The sequence below is a fragment of the Sciurus carolinensis genome, chromosome X (assembly GCF_902686445.1).
Source record: "Sciurus carolinensis chromosome X, mSciCar1.2, whole genome shotgun sequence".
NCBI lineage: Eukaryota > Metazoa > Chordata > Mammalia > Rodentia > Sciuridae > Sciurus > Sciurus carolinensis.
The window spans coordinates 15,368,412-15,389,699 of NC_062232.1; the positions used below are offsets into that span (position 1 = coordinate 15,368,412).

At 37.2% G+C, this 21,288-nt stretch overlaps 1 protein-coding gene across 1 annotated transcript; it reads right to left on the reverse strand.

The window, feature by feature from the left end:
- Nucleotides 1–290: 290 nt before the first annotated feature.
- Eif1ax (eukaryotic translation initiation factor 1A X-linked) lies at nucleotides 291–19,578 on the reverse strand. Its single transcript, XM_047536455.1, has 7 exons — nucleotides 19,341–19,578; nucleotides 13,368–13,451; nucleotides 9,966–10,069; nucleotides 9,058–9,108; nucleotides 7,239–7,320; nucleotides 5,749–5,840; nucleotides 291–3,986 (listed from the first exon to the last, which is right to left on the reverse strand). The coding sequence occupies exons 1-7, from the start codon at nucleotides 19,354–19,356 to the stop codon at nucleotides 3,981–3,983; spliced, it is 435 nt and encodes a 144-aa protein (XP_047392411.1). The 5' UTR covers nucleotides 19,357–19,578; the 3' UTR covers nucleotides 291–3,980.
- Between the last annotated feature and the right edge of the window lie 1,710 nt (nucleotides 19,579–21,288).

Sequence of the window (21,288 nt, forward strand, 5' to 3'; positions counted from 1 at the left end):
ATTTTGGCAATTTTCATTCTTGACAATTGATTTGCCATTAGAAAATGTCTTCTTCAGCACAGATTTGTGACAGGTTTTACTTCCTAAGCAATGCAACTTTATATGGAATGATTAAATGTTTTCATTCAGATCAATAAAAAAGCGACGAAAACAAAAAGTGAACAAGGTATATCTTTTCCTCATTTATCACAATTAAGTTTTTTTAAAAATTACTTTTAGAAAAGACTCACCATTAACAAAAATTTATAAAAGCATTATAAAGTTTGAAAAGAATCAATTGTATACTTTGGTGAAAGTTGATTCATATTTTATTTTCTAATTGCAATTTGCATCTCATTTCTTTACAGTATTCCACATGATGGGAAAGGAAACCTCCAAACCAGCCAGTACTAATTAGTTATCATGAATCTATAGTAAAAGGACATAAAAGGACTCATCAAAGACTTAAAAATGAAATATCACCATAGCCATGAATATTGGTAACTATAAATTTTCTCTAAAGAAATATAGAGCAGTTGTTATTCTATAAAATATCAAGCAACTTTGAGCCTTCCATCTGTTAGGTCTTATGCTGAATTAAAGAAGGTTGGTAGCAATTACTTTAAATATCATGTCCACATAAATATACAAATATATACTCTACATGTTCTTTCTATCATAGTAATCAAAGACTGCAAGCAAAAGATATGGTAGAGAACATAGAAGACATGCATCTTCTATCTTACACAGTCCTGGGTATCAAAGTGAAAAGAGGCAGCCACTGCTCTAAGTGCATTATACATATAAAGATCTACGTTATTAATCCTCTCAACAATTCTGTGAGACAGGTACTATTCTCATTATGCCCATCTTACAGGTAAGGAGCCTGAAGCTAAGAGAAGCTGGAAAAGGCAACCATGTTTACCTATGGTTCAGGGCAGTGGAGGTTTGGGTACAAGCCATCTGACCCCAGGGCTTCTGCACTTTCCTTCCTAGCATACAGCCTCACAAGGAACAGGCAGGCAGGTGGGCAAATTCCAATATACTCTCTGAACTGCTCAGTTCATTCTATACCTGAGAGTCTAGTATCTCTTCACACTTGTACTAAGAATTCAGATTTTGCTTGTTTTCCAAATAGGAGGGAAAAAAGCAAGGATAAAAAGGATGATGGTTTAAGGTAAACCCCAAACAAAGTGGTATGTAAAAGTTCATGGGCGTCTTAACAGTATAAATGAAACTTACCCTTACTAAGTAGGATAAACATCTCATACCAATACAAATCCTTTTTATCTTTATGACAGTTAAGTAACATAAAGAACCTCATTTTCATTCTGATACCTTCACTGTTAAGCCACAGTCAATACTGGATGTCGATATATCTGCACACAAAATGAATCGAGTAGAAATCTAGCTAGGTATTTTATTCAAAACATGCTTTTACCTATTTACTCAGAGTTACTCTGAAGTCAACAATGACAGCAGTTTATAGCTATTAAAGATGTTATTCAACATCATTAGTTAATGTTTATGTAAGACAGATGAAATTAAGTTTAATTACAAGCCAGTTTTTAGGCAATTATTTATAGCCATGATTCCATAGATGCAATGAGTAAGCCAATGGATGTATTTCAATAAAATATAAAAATTTCCATCATGCATAGTGTACAGGCTCCTAAAGAAGTGGTCTTTTTAAAAGCTGGATGTTCAAGAAAGCTTAGACAACTTGGGCACAACTTTTTTCACAAATTCTTGGTTTGGTTATTCAGCCACTTTAGTAACATGACATGTATATACTCTAACTGGAAGTAGAATAAACTGCATGAAAAATGGAATCTTCTCAAATTGATCAGTAATAACTATCACACCTCTTAGCAGTAAGAAGCATTATTCTTAGATTTTAAGCCTTTTATTTTTCTTTCTGGACACTGCTTATAGCATTATAATATGGGAACCAAAGAGCATAACCAAAAATAAACAAACAAAAAAACAAGAGTTTTCTTGAGGACCACTCACACCCATGCCTTATTTGAAGTAGAGTCAAATCAACAAAATTATAAAATTTTCACATCAAAGAATTCCTCCAAGTAGCACTGCATGAGGTACCACTTTACCTCAAATATTTAATCATTATTATTCCACATTTTTCAGGAGGCAACAGCAATAAATCAGGCTGTTACTACCTAAGCATGAAAAAATACACCATCAGCAGATACGTGAATCGGGGTCAGAGTTGTAATTTAAAAAAACTCTCTAACGAAATCATATTTGTTAGAGGAAGTAAGTACAAAAACTAATTTTTGAGTTGTACTATCCCTACCAGGAACTGTATCACATATGCAGAGTTCAAACAGTCTTGGTAAAATAATGTGGAAGATCTAAGATACAATATAAATTCAGCAAAACACCTTTAGGTACAGAAACCTAAATATCTTATATTTTGATTACTGATGATAACAATCATGAAGTAAACTCTCCAAGGCTGGTTTCTTATGATATTAAAAACCAGTCCTTGGTCTCAGATGCATTGAACCAAGATAAATGTTCAGAAACTTCATAGAATAAGAAACACGAACCACAATGAGGCACTCTATACTGTTCTAATAATGTTTTATAGTACCTCAGATTGTAAATTCAGTTTGTACCCTTAGAAAAGTAAATTATAATTGATTGGGATTAGAGAAGATCTGCTAGTTTTCTGAAGTCATGTGAAAGTTTATTCCCATGTGTATTACTTTTCATCACTGAAAAACTCTCTCAAGATCAATGGAATAAAAGTTCTACAAGCAACAAATAGATCTATTTTAAAATTGGATATGATTACAATGTGGCTAGTGAGGTTTGAAGAAATGACACCCAAAAACTAAAGGTACACCTGAACTCCTAATACAAGGAAATTTTCCACATAATAAAATACATCCTTAATACAAACCAAGACATAATATACTCTGTCTGCAGCATGATGTTTTCTTTATTACATTTTTCAGTTGTAGCTCTTTCATTCAGAAACTGGAGACCACGTTTTCATTAAGTTCGTGATTTTTCCTTCCTCTCTCCCCAGCTCAGGGATAGGTTGAAAAAGGCTTAATTTGTACAAGTTGTTATGAATTTAAATCTTCATTTATATATTTTAAGTGTTAATAAAGCATTCAAAATGTAGCTTGTATATGACTTCTAAAAATAAAATAACACTTTTAACATAATCTTTCTGTTCTACAAAAATATTCTACATACATATGATCAAAACAATCTTTTCCCATTTAGGAAATTTCCTATGCACAGTAATGGAAAAAAAATCTACCAATATTTCCAATGTTAAGATACCTGGGTGCCACCTAGTGCTCAATTTCTGTAACTACTACCTTTACAAATTCAAACTTGCTATTACAACCCAGGTTCTAAAAACTACATTTTAGAAATATTCCCCACCCCCCATGTTTATGATGGCAAAATAAGATTGTGAAAAGAATGCATATGATATCAAAATTAGTGTAAAAGTAACCACATGATACTTAAATATAAAAAAAGATATATCATTTTGACTTCAAATGCAGATTTCTGCCTCCTTCAAAATTTTTAGGGAACATCTAGGTAACTGGAATATACAGAAAGACTGTATAGTCAACAGGTTAGTCAAAAGTAGGGCTTAATCATAATTCATAACAAGTACAAGGCAAATGGTTTATTCAAAACATCCATTTACTTACTGCAAGTGTTCAAAGTAGGAAAGGCAGTAATGCATTTTTTTTCTTTTTTCTAAGTAGATGTGCTCTTCTATCCATAAGCTCCATTACATCAATAGCACAAAGTGAACTTAATGTTTCACTTAAGATAATTCAGCATTGTCGGTTTTTAAGGAAACAAATACCTTAGAAACAAATCAGTCTGCCTTAACAAATCACAATCATGCTAATGAAAATTTAATCTTCTTTGAGGGTTATGGCCAAAATCCAAACTGCAGGACGATCTTCAGAAAAATTGGAATGTAAAGTGTTGGGTTCAATTTAGATCTGAAAGGGAAAAGAATGTCAGGTCAAAGAAAAAAAGAATTACCCTCAATTCTGGTCTGCTGTCAGTGCCTCTTTATACTCTCCTTTGTAATGTTTATGTTATACAGAATATTCTTATTAGAGTGTCTCCTTCCTTCCTTTTGTGCTAGTGATTTGAGATTTTTATACTGTGGGAGCATGATCTCTTTAAGAAATGGACAAACATGTCCTAATTCTCCTCTTCTCAGTCTGAACATAGGAGTATAAGTAGAACACCTTTAGACCATCTAGAGAGATGTCTAGGGAAAAAGGTATTGTTCTCAGGTGATTCAGCAAACCCTTACAAAATGCTCAAGAGAACTCAATTACCTTTAATAACCATTATCTAAGTCTGCTGGGCCCAGTTTTGAGAAGGAACTGGCACAGATTCAGAAATTCTTTTCCGAGAAAATCTTGCCTTGTCAAGATCCTTAGCCTATCACTTCGTTGTGTGTGGCTTCATATTTATGCATTTTTCTCTGGCTGTTTCTTAAATTTTCTGAAGAGACTTTCTATTTCAGCAAAGTCATCAAAATATTTAGATTAGTTCTTAATCCTTAACACATTGGCTACGTTGGTTCTTGACAAAGAATATAATTGTTAATTCTACTGTCCTAACAGTTTAGTTAGAATCTTGGCTCAGGATCTCCAAAGTGAAGTACGTTAAAAAACAAACAAACAAACAATAAAATAATGTGTTTATTTCTCCCTTATCATTTTCTATTTGCTTTAAAATGTGTACAATGTTAGTAGAATAGTACCATGTTTTAAAACTTAATGCCCCCACTGAGTTTAATTCATGGTGTGAGTATTCTAAATGATTTGGAGATGCACTGAAATATAAAATGGACTACAGGATGAATTTGGAGATAATATGATTATTCAAATATCTTCAGGTTCTGGATCCACTGATTCAACCAACCATGCAGAGGAAACATTTTTAAAAATGTGTCAGTACTCAACATGTATACTTGTCATTAGTGCCTAACAATACAGTATTGCAAATATTTACTGAGCATTCACATTGTATTAGGTATAATAAGTAACCTAGAGATAATGTCAAGTATACAGGAGGACACACAGGTTATATAAGATACTATACCTTTTCATAAGGGACTTGAATATCTATAGGTTTTGATATCCTTGCACTGGGTGTATAGGTATGCATCTATTTGCCTATCCTGAACTATCAACTTAAATGACTATATAGAAGTGTTAACTGTAGAATCTTGGTGGTGGATATCACTTGTGGTGCCTAAATCAGATGTCCCCAAGACTGGCCTTGGTATCTCTCAAAAGTTCTGGTAATTCTATTGCATAAGCTTGGTCAGGAACAATTACTCTAGGTATTTTGAAATTATGAATTTGAATCAAATCAAACATTATTAGTTTTCATTTATGTACATAGATACTTTGGGAACCTTGTTTCATATGTGAAGGGTATTGGAAAGCAGGACTTACAAGTTATGATTATAGAGTGTCTGGCATTCATATTGCCAAAGCACACATTGATCTTTTTAGGAAGAAATACTGAAAAGGGCTGTTCAGAGTTCCCAAAGTAAAAATAACAGTTTGGTTATCTTGCAAATAATTCTGAGGATTTTAATTCATGGACAAGTCTCAAAATATACTCTTGTATAAGTGTTCCACATTCCTAGAATGAATGAAACTTAATGGAAAAGGTTGACTTTTCTGTGCATAACAAATCAACAGAAACTAGAAAATGCAGTATGCATATACTTACATCATCAATGTCCTCATCATCATCTCCAATGTCATCAAACTGAATTTCATCATCATCTCCAGGACCAAATGTATCAGTTTCATTGATTTTAGCTGAAGACACAATAATAAATAGTCTAATATAATCGAGATGTTACTAAAATGAGTAATTGCCAAGTTAAGTGTACCTGATATCAAATGTTGAAGTATAAAAGGAGATTCTCTCACAAGCCAACCATGTAATGTAATTTAATCAAAGTTTTCATCATAAGGAAAACCTTCCAAACTTCCACCTTCCAACACTACTATACAGAACAAATTTCCTGGCAAGGTTACAGCTTTGTCAAGATGGAGAGTATTTATGTTATAATTATCTTTTGTCCACAAGGGTATTTTTAGCAAGGCAGACTCTATACTAATTCCAAAGCTATTTACCACTTCCAGGTAGGCTTCAAAAAATGTTTGGGCACATACTAACAACTCTATTTCTTTAAGGACAGCTGGTTTGCATTGATGTTTGACTCATCAATCAGAAAGATTTGGTAAAATCATGCTTAGGTCTACAGCAGTGAAAATGGCATTTTCTATGTCACAAATGCTAAATAATTTCAGCAGAATTTTCATGATTACATAAGAATATGTTTTCATATATAGCTCAGTTAGTAGAGTGCTTGCCTTACATGCACAAGGTCCTGGGTTCAATCCCCAGCAACACAAAAAAACAGAACAATGGATCCAAAAATAAAAATAACTGCTAAGCAAAAAAATGTAGGCTTACAAATTAGTATGTAAAGTACATTTCCCCTTTGATGAGGTTATGAGAGACTTAATTTTTTAAGTTTGCTGCATTAAAAATGCATTACTTGCTGGGCATGGTGGCACACATCTGTAACCCCAGCAACTCAGAAGTCTAAGACAGAAGAATCACAAGTTCAAAGCTAGCCTCAGCAACTTAGCAAGACCCTGTCTCTAAATAAAAAATAAAAAGGGCTGGGAATATGGCTCAGTGTTTAAGCACCCCTGGGTTTAATCCCTGGTTTAAGAAAAGGGGGAAAAAGCATTACTTTTGTAATTGGAGGGGGTGGAATTAAGAACATGAGTTTTAGAAGTCTTACAGGATAATATGATACAGAGACAGAATGAATTGAAAACTGATTTTTGTTTCTCCTGGCACTGGGGATTCAGCCCCACAGCCTTGCATACCCTAGGCCAAGTGCTTTACTACTGAGCCCCACCCCAACTCTCCTCCAAAGAATTTTTTAAAAGTAGTATAACAAAATTATTCCTTTCACTGGCATTATGCAGAAGGTAAGGACTTATAATAAAATAAATTTACTAAAACTGTATTTTGCAGAAACAGAATTTCAGTAATTTCTCTTATAGTATCTAGCATTATAACATATAAGCAGACATTAAAAGTAACCAAATAAGCAGGCAAATTCTACGTAATTCTACAAAAATTCCTCTACCTAAACACTAATAACATAAACACCATATGACAAGTGTCATTACCATGCTCTGGAAGCTCGCCATAAGCCTTCAGACTTCTAGCTTCATCTGCATTGTATTTTAAAATTACATCAGCTTTGTTATCCTTAAATAGAAACAAGTAAATTTTAGAACTGATTATACCAAAATATTATCAGTTATTTCATAAATTACTTTTGAATTGAATAACATCAAATCTCACTGTTGTGTTACAAACCTTTCTCTTTCTTAAAAGTTTTCTCCTACCTTTGAAAAATATCCTTGCGTTTAGCCCAGAAGGAAACAGCTTATGTGCATGATTAAATAATGAGCTTAGGAAAGATATTTATTGATCTTACTTTAAGAACAGAACTGTGAAGACCCAATCTTTTATTTACTTTGATTAGATCTCAAGAAATACAAGTTCCCTTGGATCATAATTTCCAGGAGCATCAAATACTAAAATTAAAAAACCGAGAATGGTATCATGACCTAAGGAAATTAATATACCTTCCCATATATCTGTGATTCTTAGGGTATGTACCAATCAGACTCTCCTAGAATTTTTATATGTCCTGATGATAAATTAGTGAATGTGAAGCTTATCAATTTGTATTTTTAAAAGTTCTTTTGGTATTTCTGATGCAAAAGATCCACTGATATAACTCCTTGAAGCATTTACACTTCTCCATTTGAAATTAATTTGCCTCAATTAAGGAAGAAAACAGATCACTTCAGCCCACTGGGATCTTGTTAAGGTGCATGATCTGATGGAAGAGGCTTGGGGTGAGGGCCCAGGAATCTATTTCTAACAAGATCCCAGAAGACAGTGATGTTACAGATCTCTGGACCACCCTTTAAGCAGCAGGGGCACAGAAGGATCATGGGAGATTACCTAGTCAGAATGTTACTCCTTTAAGAACTTTGGTGTCCTTTCTAATAGGGAATTAATTTTTCTTCCTACTTCTGGGGTTATTGTTAAGATCAAAAGGAGAAGATGGATATTAAAATGGTTTATGAATTTAAAGCAGACTTTCTCAACCAAGGCACTAAAATTATTTTGAGTGGGATAATTCTTTGTTGTGTGTCCTGTCCTGTGCAATGCAGGATGTTTGGTATCACCTATGTCCTCTATTATACTGATAACACTGCCCACCTCTTACAGTTGTGACAATCAGAAAAGTCTCCAGGTATTGACAACTCCTGGGAAGGACAAAATCACTCAGGGTTGAGAACACAATGATATAAAGTGATAATTCCAATTCTTTATTGGGGCTTTAAAAATACAGATATTATTAAATGGAGGTGAGTTCTAAAAGGTAGAAGTCAAATGGTTCTCCTAGGTCCATAAAGAGCACAGAGTCAAAGTTGGGATCACGATGGGTAACTACCATTTTCTTTCCCAGGTACTCATCTAAATTTAAAGCACATACTTATATCAATAGTATGTACATATTATAATTACTTGTGTGCCTATCTTATTCTAATAACAGGCTATATGCCTTTTCTGGTATGGGCACCCGACTCATTCAGTGTATCCCCTACAATAATGATTCACAGATTTTTATTTAAGACTTATAAATTTTAAAAAGTTGGGGAAAGGAATCCAATGTAAGATTATATTTTTATTTTGCCATCTAAAAATGAATTAACCACCACTATGTATTATGGCTCATTCCAAAAAAGGGGGGGGGATCTTTTTAAATACTTAAAAAAAAAAAAAACCAGATCATTTAGCTTTTCAAAAACTTTATGTATGCATTAACTCCACAGACTGGCATTTGGAAAAACATAATCCCTGGGATACTGAGCATAATATCTAAAACACAACTGGCTCTTAAGAAATGGATCATCAAATTTTTACCTGGTAGTCTCGGAGACCAACCAATATGATGTCTGAGGTATTTATCCAAACCTACAAAAGAAAGTCATCATACAATGTATTTAAAATAAAAATGAAAATGAAGAATTAAGAAATTCCACAGTAATGATGATTAGCTTATAAAGTAAGAAACTTGAGACTGTGAACCACTTAAGTGGTTATCTCCTAGAGAACAGAAAATTATGCAGTTTTATCTTCTGTCTTCCACCTATCCACATATACACAGCTCCCAAAAGCCCTTTAGTTTGGGAACAGAGGATTAATATTACCAAATTTTTAAAAACTACAAAATCAGAGCTGGGACTTTTTTTTTGGGGGGGGGGGTGCAAGGGATTAAACATAGGGGCATGCTAAGCACAGCTCTAACAGTTAGCTACACCCCCAGCCCGAGAGTGATGCATATTCAAATTTTCTTAATACGCTTTATAGCCATCCCACTCAACCCAGATCCAAAAATGGCCCACCTATCAGGTCCCTTAAGACTTCTTAAAACGGAATAATTTCCCAGCCTTTTTCCCCTTTCATAACATTAGCATTTTAAGAGTCAGGTGATTTGCTTTGTAGAATGTCCCTCAATTTGCATTTGTTGGCTATTTTCCTCATGCTTCAGATTCAGGTTAAATATGCTGGCCAGGAATACAATATAGGCGATGCAAAATATTCTTTAAACAATGGAATCTGTAGAAAATTACAAGTCATCATTGTTTGAAAGGTAAATTGTCAGGCCCATAAAAACTGCAGAGGTGGCAGGGTGGGGGTGGGAGGGTGGGATGTAGCTCAGAGTTAGAGTGTGCCCTGGGGTTGAGCCTTAGTACTCATCCCAACACAAAACTGTACAGGCATGCATCCCACCGATTTTATATTAGATTAAAACAAATCTCCACACCTACCTTTTTTCTCAATTTCCCTCTGATGTGACATAACCTCTTTACACCATCGAAACACATTGCTTCTAATCGTCCATTTCCCAACATTTTGATTACCTGAGCATACTCTGGGAAGGGGAAAAGAAAAGGAGAATATGGAGGAATATTGCCCAATTTTGATAAAAGTAACTTAAAAATTCACAAACACAAAATTAACAAGTAAAATACATGGTTGTATTAGTTGGGAATAAATTCATGCAGTAAAAGTATAAATACCATGCTAGTTAATGGCAGAGCCAGAACCAAGACTCTGTAACGCCATTTTTTTTTTTGGGTGCTGGGGATCAAACCCAGGGCCCTGTGCTTGCAAGGCAAGCACTCTACCGACTGAGCTATTTCCCCAGCCCTGTAATGCCATTTTTATAACGTGTATCTGCTATTAGACATGTTTAATTATCTACTCATTTTAAATAAGTAGACTAACTCTGTCTTCATGACTATATGCTCTACTTCTGGAGATCAAAGGTGGCTTATCCCCAAATGAATATTATACTTCATCAATCTCTCACTTTTATTCTCTTCCTTTAGAGCCTTTAGAAGCAAATCTCAAGGAATTTTTAGTACAAGTAGTTGAAATATTAACGGTTTTATATTAGAATGTCTTGGCAATTAGAAGAGTTCATAAAGCCAGAAAGGGGTTCCCAAGTAAAACACCAATTTTCTTTTGGTGGTACTGAGGAATGAACCCAGGAGTGTTCTGCCTCTGATTTCCTTCCCCAGCTCTTTTTAAATATTTTGAGATCGGGTTTGCTAAGTTCACCAAGCTGCCCTCAAACTTGTGATCCTCCTGCTTTAGCCTCCTGAGTAGTTGGTATAATAGGCATTTGCCACCATGCCCGGATTAAAATGCCAAAATTTTATTTATTTTGAACCTAGGGGCACTTAACCACTGGGCCACAACCCCAGTACATTTTATTTTTTGAGACAGGGTTTCACTAAGTTGTCTAGGGACTTGCTAAATTGCTGAGGTGGCTCTGAACTTGCGATCCTTCTGCCTTGGCCTCCTAGACTGCTGGGATTACAGGTGTGCACTAACACACCCAAAACACCAAATTTTTAAACAGAATCTTTTCAAATGGGTACCCAGGAAGTTACCCAATTTCACTGTCCATGGAAAATACTCTGAGAAGATTATGTGACCCAAGGACAGTAGTAGTAGTGCTTGGGACACAGGACTTCAGACATTTTAGGTTACTCATAAGACTGATCCCCAAAGAGGATATATACTAACTTGTATACATACTGAGGATATATGAAAGGCTCAACCATGGGGCTGACATGTAGAAGTGAGTTATTCAGACTACAGTGAACCTAGTGTCTCAAGAAGATTGGTCCATTCAGAGGCAGCCTCTCTTTAGAGAAAAAATATGAAAAAAGTATTGTCTGCCTAAATAAACTCAACCGCTAATAGAGGCAAGAATGACTAAAGCTAAGAAATAAAAGGTCTTGCCAGGCAGGGTGGTGCATGCCTCTAATCCCAGCAATTTGGGAAGCTAAGAAAGGAGGACTACAAGTTCAAGGTCAGCTCCAGCAACTCAGTGAGGTCCTAAGCAACTCAGTGAGATCATGTCTTAAAAAATAAAAAGGGTTGGGGATGCTGCTCAGTGGTAAAGCCCCTGGGTTCAATCCCCAGGACCCTTGCCCCCAAATGATCTTTTAGCCAGAGGACATGTTTCATTTTTAGTCACTTGTGTGTACAGCATGAATATATCTACCAAAAATTCTATAAAAAGACAATCAAGAAATGTTATCTGCTGAAGTGCTGCAAATTGAGGCAACTGGTGATATTGGAATATAATCATATTACTGTTAAATTACCTGTGTGTGATATGTAGTTCTATAGGGAATATACTCAGTCTTAGGAAACATATGATGAAGTAAAGGAAAATAAGTTCTTCAACTAAATTTCAAATGGTCCAGGAAAAAAAAAAAAAAACATGCATCTCTTTTTTTCTTTTTCTTTTGTACCAGGGATTGAACCCAGGGGAGTTTAACCACTGTGCCATGTCTCCAGCCCCTTTTTATATTTTATTTAGAGACAAGGTCTCACTAAGTTGCTTAGGACCCCACTAAATTGCTGGGGCTGGCTTTGAACTTGTGATCCTCTTGCCTCAGCCTCCAGAGCTGCTGGGATTATAGGCGTGCACCATCACATCAACTCCACACATTTCTTAATACACACCCACATGTTGAAGGATTTAAGGGAGTTCATTATACTAATATGGCAACTTTTCTTTAGGTTTGAAATTACTCAAAATAAAAATGGGGGGAAAAAAACGCCAAGTGATCTAGTCAGAAATTTATGTTATATATCTTGGTATGGCATTGACAAAAATCTTAACCAGTCTAAAAAGGTCAGTTGATTGTTTAGTTTTATGTTACTGTATTTTATGAAATCATAAGCTAATGGCACTAGGGAATGGAGAGGTCTACAACAGCCTCAGATTCTTCCTTCAAATATCCATGGCCTTCTGAACTTAACATGTAGCATCATTTACTGTCAAAAAGGTCCACTAGGCTGGGTGTAGTGGTGCATCCCAGCTACTGAGGAAGCTGAGGTAGGAGGATTAGTTCAAGACCAGTCTCAGCAACATAGCAAGACCCTGTATCAAAATTTTTTTGGTACTGAGGATTGAACCCAGAGGTGCTTAAACCTCTGAGTCACATCCCCAGTCCTTTTTTAGATTTTATTTAGAAACAGGGTCTCACTGAGTTGCTAAGTGCCTTGTTAAGTTGCTGGGACTGGCTTTGAACTCATGATTCTCCTGCCTCAGCCTCCCAAGCCACTGGGATTACAGGCATGTGCCACCACGTCTGGCAACAATTTTTTTAGGAAGAGGGGGATGGGGATATAGCTCAGAGGTAGAATGCCTGAGTTCAATTCTCAGCACCGAAAAAAAAAAATCCACTAAATCAAGAAATTGTCAACTACAGCTATTCAAGAATGTGCAACTTGTTCTTCATCTTTTTTGTTAGTTTTCTCTTTATATAGACTCTGATTTTATAAACAGTCTACCTGTGGCTGGCTGGCCACAGCCAGCACATCAACAGGGCTGGGCAGGGATGGACTATTTAGAGGCCCGTCACAGGGTTGTACCATAGCTGTGCCCTGGTCATCCTTAAGTTATAACTCAAGTGCTCACATAAATTGAGGAAACTTGTGTGTAAATCCTCAATGCAGACTGAGACCAGTAAATGATTATGGAAAGAAAGGCTCTAGAAGTGTGAGAAATGAGAAATGGAAAACAAAAGGGACAAGAGATTTACTGCTCAGGATTATGAACAGAACCCCCTTTAGTGATTGCATTCCATATTTAAAGAGGAAAAGATGTTACAAAAACAAGTCTAACGTATGAAACCACTTACCTTGCCCATCCTCTTTGAACACCAGCTCTCTTTTTTCAGACTCATTCTCATTCTTACCTCTGCGTCTGTTTTTACCTCCTTTACCTATTAATTTTTAAAAACAAGAAAAAGAAAAATGATATGAATTATTTGCAAAACAGTAAGAATACATTTAAATAAGGCTTATAAATTATATTTTAAATCACTAAAGTGAAAAATTCACCTAATTTGAGTAACCTCAATCATATTAAATGTTAACGTTAACATACCACCCTCCCCACTCTTCATGGATTTTTCTGACCCAAAATACAAACAGCAAACATTATATATGAAGTCAGGCATTACGGTGCAGGCCTGTAATCCCAGTGAGGCAGGAGGATCACAAGTTCGAGGCCAGCCTGGGAAATTTAAGGAGACCCTGTAATAGGGATGTAGCTCATTGTAGAGCACTTGTCTAGTATGTGAGAGGCCCTAGGTTCCATCCCCAGTATCACCATCAAAAAAAAAAAAAAAAAGATACACAAACACATACACAGAGAAAAACATTCTAAATTAGCATACATCCTTTCCAAATAAAACCACAATTCCATACAAATTCCTTTTTTTTTCTCATTTCTTTTTAATACAAACTTATATCTTTGGGTGTGTTCTGCCAACAGAAACAAACCAAAAGAGTAAAAAATAGGAAAGATAAAAAGCTCATGCAAAAATATATAGAACACTTCATGAATTTGCCCCATACGCATTCTTCTGGTGAAATCTTGGGTGCCTTTGGAAGGAATTAGATGTTTCTAAAATTAAGTGAACAGAGTGTCTGGACAAAGAACTGTGTTTTTTTAAAAATATGTTTTAGTTGTAGGTGGACACAATAAGTTTATTTTATTTTTATGAGGATCGAATCCAGTGCCTTACCCGTGCTAGGTGAGTGCTCTACCACTGAGCCACAACCCCAGCCCCCCAAAACTGTGTTTTTTCACTTTTGGTGTAGCAGAGCACTTATCCACTGAAATCTCCATTCAAAATTCAATTTACTTTCTTTTACAAAGATGATCCTTGTTGTTTCTGTTATATGATCACAGTAACCATGCTCTCAACTACTAGGCAACAATGCTATCTATTTTGTCATGACCACCCTATGAGGTAATAAGTCATTTATTTCCAGATACCAATGAGTTCCCTGAAACTCAGAGATGTTAAGTAATTCACTTAAGATCACAGTGAGCAGGGTCACCCAAACCCTCCCCAATCTTTTTTTGCTCCTAGTTCTCAAATTAGGTACCTCTCCAAAGCATTTTGCTCCCTTTTCAGAAATTTAAATCACACACTGGGTCTTGATAAATTCTATAAAAGTGCCTGTCTCTCTCCTACCTGAAACCTCACAAAAGGTGTGTAGGAAATGATGAGGGGATGTGAAGCTACAGCTACTGGAATGGAACACACTAATTTTGTTGTGATACAGCAAGAACAAATCCAAGAACCACAAGTGTTGGACTTTTATCTTATAAGATGCAGTTTATACTGGATATTTAAAGTTAAAAAGTTGCTCACTGCCCCAACTTGGAAGCAACAAAGATGACCTTGAGTTGGTCAATGGATAAACAAACTGTGGTACATCTATACAGTGTGAAATATTAGTCAGTGATAAAAAGAATGAGCTATGAGGCCCTGAAGAGACATGGAGGAACCTTGAATGCACACTGGTAAGTGAAGGAAGCCAACTTGTAAAGGCTAGGTACTGCATGATTCTAATATGACATTCTGAAAAAAGCAAAACTATGGCAATAATAAAAATATCAGTGGTTGTCAGGAGTTTGGGAGAGAGAGATGAATATATGGAGCATAAGAGATACTTAGAACAGTGAAACTATTCTGTATAATACTATACTGGTGCATTCATGTACCAACCCTAATGTATACTATGGACTTTGGTTAATAATGTATTTCTACTGGCTCAGTATTTATAACAAAGGTACCATACAAATGCAAGATGTTAATATGAAGAAAACAGCAGGGGAGCAGCGGACACATGGGAACTTTGTATTTGCTTCTCATTATTTCTGTAAACCTGAACTGCTTTAAAAAATAGCCTGTTTTAAAAAAAAACAAAACAGCAAGGTACAAAGATGCAATCAACAAAATACATAGACTGATGGGCAAATATTCAAGATACATTATGAAAAAAATAAAAAAACAGATCTGCATATTAAAAGATATTTAAAAGACTTGTCAGCCAATCAACACACGGACCATATATGGATCATGATTCGGTATGGATGGTGCAAGATTAGCAATGAACTGGGGGTGTCTGGAGCGAGGAGGTTATACAAAGGTTCATTATACTATTTTACTTTTGTACATATTCGAGACTTCATTTAAAAATAAATGAAAAAGGAAGGTAGAGAAGGGTATAAAACTAACAGTGGTGTGAAAAAGGGAATACTTATTTATTTATATATACACATATACATAAACTATCTCTGAAGGACACACAGGAAAAGTTAACGGTGATGGCATCTGAGAAGGAGGAGGCAGCAATGGAAAAGAGCATGCTTCTTATACTATGGAACATTAATTATGTGAATATATTTACTATTCAAAAATTTTAAATAAAAAATCCTTCTACAAAATGCAGAGGTGTGACATCCTCTGGATGGAAAATCTGTTAAGAAGGTCACTGTCATTAAGTGAAGGAAGTGGACCTAGCTTAGAGCATATAAAGAGGAAAAACTAGTAAGAATAATATTTCTGGAATGGAAACAAGAGAACTGTGACCAGATGTGGAGGGGAAGACAAAGGGGAAAGTAAAGGATGTCCAGAGCTTTCACACAAACCCCTTAAGGTCATCAATTCTAGCCTTTGTAAAATGAGGGAGTTAAGAAGATCCAAATATGTCTATTGTAGAATTCTCATTGGTGTCGTTAAAAATCCCCAAACTTTCCTCTCCCCTATCATTTTCCTTCATACTTTAAATACAATTTTCCACCTTCTGAGGAAATTAAATTTTCTCTCACCTACCATCTTTATGCTAGTAATTTTACATCTCATCCCACTATTTCAACTTGGTATTAGTCTTAGATTTCCAATAGTTTGGTATATCTCCAATGAAAGAGTCTGTCATCAAACTCAATTTGATTCAAAGCTCAATTTACCTTCTTTCACAAAGCTGGCCCTTAATCAACATTATTGTTTCTGTTATATGACCCCAGAAACCATGCTCTTAACTACCATGTAATAATATGACAAATTTACTCATCACTTTCATACTTTACCAGTAAGTTCACTAAAGCTCAGAGAACTCAAGATTATCAATCAGTAAGCAGGGGTGACCAGATTCATACTGAATTCTTTTTTGCTCCTAGCCTCCATATTAGGGTACCTATCCACAGTATTTTGTTTTCATTCCACAACCTAAACCACATTGGCAGCCATTTCCAAAAGGTGGGAGAAAGGCTATAAGTGGTAAAGTGGTAGAGATATCAAGGGACTCATGGGAAGAGCTTAGAAGCAGCAAAAAAAAAAAAAAAAAAAAAAAAAAAAAAAAAAAAAAACTCACAACCCCAAAACAATCAAGACTGTGCACCTGGCCACAAAGACACACATCTGACTTTTTGAAGCAGGGCACTTACTCTCTCCTGGGTCAGTGTCACCTTGTTCTGTGCTATTGTTAGGTGGGACTTTACAATTTCCTGACCTACCCCAAATCCTTCAAGTTCAGTATTTGAGGCATTTTTAGGAAACAGGAAAACTATTTCTTGGAAAGAGAAAAGTACTTCAAATCATTATGCCTGCCAGATCTCCAAACTAGAGCACATTAGGGCCAGGATCATACCTGCTCTATTCACTGAGTTACATACTTGAGTTTGGCAATTTCTCAAATGAGCCAATCAAGAATAGTCCAATACATTCCTAAGGAGTGGTGATCTAAAAATCATAGGTAATATCCTCTTTAAAGAAAGAAAGGAAGAGAGTAAAAGGGGACTGGGGAGGGATGCACACAGGGCTTTGATGTGTGTTTTAATTCTTAAATTCATAAAATGAATTCCCAGGTGTCCATTACACTTTTGTATCTCTCAAATGTTATTTATAAAAAAAAAATGATTCATTATTTGTCAACTTATCAGAATTAACCATATTCTGATCATTTCCCCATTTTAATGCCATGTAATGGGATGCTCTTTGACTAGGTCTGAATGGCTGACAAATAGTATTAAGTAAAATAAACATTCCAATATTTTATCTTACTTTCTAAAAAAATAGACTCTAAACTGAATCTAAATTCTCAAATTCCTTCTTTAAAGCAAACAGAGGCATTTTGGAGAAATTCCCAGATGGGATATTTCTTAAGTAAAGCATGAGGCTAGTGGTTAGGGGTGATATTAGTGTAGAAGTCCTGTCCCATTGGAACCAAAGGGGAACCTATTATTCACCCAAAGGTGCAGTCAACAGAAGGGAAGTGACTTAGTCCAACAAATATTTATTGAGCATCTTCTACATGCCAAGTGCTGGCAATCTGATGTGATTAAGACAGACGCTATTCCTGTCCTTTAGAACTTACAGCCTGGTGAGGGAATTGGAAATCTCATCACTTGAAATAAAGATGTGAATAAGATACTTATAGAAGTGATCCAGCTAACATGTCAGAATGAAGAATTCTATAGATTAAAAAAATTATAGAACTAGATGTGGTGGAACATGCCTGTAATCCCTGCTACCTTGGGAGGCTGAGGCAGGGGGATCACCAGTTTGAGGCCTACCTGGGCAACATAGCAAGATCCTGTCTCAAAAAAAAAAAAAAAAAAAAAGAAAAAGAAAAATTGTAACACTTCTAAACATTATGCTTGTCACCCCATCTTTCTCAGATTACCAGCAAAAATCCTTGCCACAAAAAAGACCTGCAAGTTCGATTTTTGATACCAGTAAGGTGTGTAGCAACCTGAGAGGACTGCACCAAATAGTGAACAGAAGTGGGACCAAGTACCTTGAGAGATAATATAAGCAGCTACAAAACAGTTAAACAGAAAAGAGAACACAAGTAAGCCTGGGTCAGAAGAGAAGATCTTAAGGATGAATATCAAAGGAGACTTATGGGCTGTGTAATATGCTCCTCTCCTGTGAGAAATACAAAGCTTTACTTGTTTCTACTTGCACAATTTTCTTCAAGAAATTCTAAAGATATTAAAAGTAAAAGAAACACTGTAAGTCTATAAAAAGGAGAATTTCCTTGCTGAGTGTTCTGCTTTTACTTTAGATTAAGCCTTCCATTTTAGAAACCCCAAATAAACTCAACCTCGCCTGATAATTTGTCAATGTTTAGTCCCAGAATGGATAACTTAAAGGGATTAATTCTCATCTCAATATATACATGATGTGAAGCAAAGTCAGAAAACTTGGCTAAATGTGGATAGAGTCTTCTGGGGGAAAAAAAAGTTAAAACCCATAAAGAAACGGGGCAAAGTAAATCTGTAGATATGAACCCTAAAAACGCATCAAGGTATCACACACTGTTTATTAGGGACAGAGCGTAGCCTCAACAATACTGAACAACTGTCCATAAAGAAGCCCGTGCAGGAGTACCAGATGGGCACGAGAGCAGTCATCACTCTTTTAAAGTTCAGAACTGCTCCCAGGGCTTAACTCTCCATGCTGGGTAATTCCAAAGGGACCCATCTGCGAGGGCCAGGAGATCCCGAGGGAGGTCTTCCGACAAGTCCCTGTAGCGCCGTGGTCAGTCTGGCGCGAACCAGGGGCAAAAGCCCACATTCTCCCACAGGAGGCCCTACAAAAATGGCGTCGGCTCCACCCCAATGTGACCAAACTGGGAAACAGGAGTAACTTCCCCGGCCCTCTCCCGAGCTCTGAGTCGCATGTGGAGCGCCCAGCCACAGGCAGACAGGGCAGGAAGGTCACTGCGGCCTGGGTTTACCCGGAGGTTAAGGCAGGGCCGGGGAAATGGGGCCGAGTAAAGCCACAGTCCCGGGGTCCGGGTGGCATTACCTTTATTCTTGGGCATGGCGGTGAAGGTGGATTCGCTGAGTCTCCGACTTCTTTCCGATTAGGGGCAGCGGAGGAGGGGACTCCTCAAAAGGGCGCGATGGGCGACACGAAAGAGCGCGCGCGGGACCAGGCAGGCTCTTGGAGGCCGAGTAGCATGCGCCGGAGAGTCTGGAGACAGGGTTCTTCCGAGATCCGCCTGCGCCCACGCTCGACAGCAGCAAATGGCGTCGCGGCTGCTTGCGTCGCCTTTCCCCGCCTCCCGCCACCGGCAGGGCCCGCCCCCCCCTCCCGCTCTAGGGCGCAGGCGTGGCCGACTAACCCTTATTGTTAAAGCTGAGGGAGCTGAGCTCGGGGAGGGCTCTGAGGAGCCTGAGAGCACGCTGGGGGCGGGACCGTGAGCCAGGAGGCGGTGGAGTCCCGGAGTGGATGGATGGGGCCCTGCGTCATAGTAAGGGCAGGACTGAGGTAGCTGTGGCTGCTGTGTGTGCCAACCGTCTGCTGGTTTGTAACAAACCCGGCGTCTCCCGGTGTGACAAGTTGTGCTGACTCATTAACCTCATAGCTAGCTCACTTTTAAAGTGGCCCTTTCACCAACCCAGACAAGTTGGGAACCTGAGGGGAAGGGGAAGGCCTTTCTGGCATCCATTACTAAAGCATATTCACATGGCACTTGGTATTACTTTTTAAATATGTCTTCCCTGCCTTATTGTTGCTTATCACTACCAGCTCTTAACTAATTGGCACACAGTGGGTGCTCAATACACATTGGAAAAAAGAAAGGAAGGAAAGACAAGTTAGGTGTTAGGGGCTGAATTATGTCCCTCTAAAGTTCTTCTTCTTTGGTACCAGGAATTGAGCCCCGGGTTGCTTAACCACTGAGCTACATCCCTACCCCTTTTCAATTCTTTTTTTTTTTTCGAGACAGGGTCTGCCTAGGTTGATGAGGACCTTGCTAAGTTGCTGAGGCTGGCCTTAAACGTGCAATTCTTAGGCCTCAGCCTCCTGAGTTGTTGGGATTACAGGCCTGTGCCTCCTGGCTGGAAGTCCAAATGTTTAAAAATGGAAAGTCTCTGTCAAGGTGGGAATGTAGTTCAGTGGTAGAGTGCTTGCCTAGCATGTGTGAGGCCCTGGGTTTGATCCCCAGCAACACACACACAATCTCTGTCAACTGCCTAATATAAAAATCTCAAAGGAGAAAATAAACATCAGTGTTCATTTCTCTATGACAAATAGCATGGTTCCCACATATGACTTTCATAAGAATGGGAAAGAGGTAAATCATGTGGACATCTGGGGGAAATGTGTAGGCAGAGAAAACAGGAAGAACAATGTTTGGTATATTCAAAGAATAGTGAGAAGGAGCTGGGCATGGCTGTAAGTGCCTGTACTCCCAGCTACTGGGGAGGCTGAAGTGGGAGTATCTCTTGAGCCTATGGGTTTAAGACCAGCCTGGGTAAAATTGAGAGAACTGTCTTAAAAATTTTTTTAATTAAGAAATAGCAAGAAGTCCAGTGTGGGTAGAATACAACAAGCTAAGGGAAAAGTTTGGGGAGATAAGATCAAGATCAGAGAGGTAAGGAGACCAGATCCTTGTAATCCTTAGGAAGTTTTAAACATGTTATTTTGCCTTTGGTTAAGAACAGACTGTAGAGGGTAAGGGGGGTAACCGAGATTTATGCTAGATGCTATGCAATTATCCAAGGAAAAGAGAGTGGTAGCTTGGGAGAGGGTACAAGATTTCTTTTTGGTGATAATGAGAATAATGGCTACATGTCTTTATACTAAAAAACACTGAATTGTAACTGTAAATTGGTGAACTTTATGACTTGTGAATTGTATCTCAATAAAAGTGTTCAGAAAAAGAAATCGGAGAATGGATCTGATCATGGAAAAATAAAAGAATTGACAAATAGTACAGGGGACTTAGCTGAGTTTAGAAAACAATAGA

Coding starts and splice junctions, on each gene's coding strand:
- Eif1ax (XM_047536455.1), bottom strand. Junction 10,070..13,367: donor GTTCAAAGAGGATGGGCAAG/GTAAGTGGTTTC, acceptor TCCCCTTCCCAG/AGTATGCTCAGGTAATCAAA. Junction 9,109..9,965: donor GAGGGAAATTGAGAAAAAAG/GTAGGTGTGGAG, acceptor TTTCTTTTGTAG/GTTTGGATAAATACCTCAGA.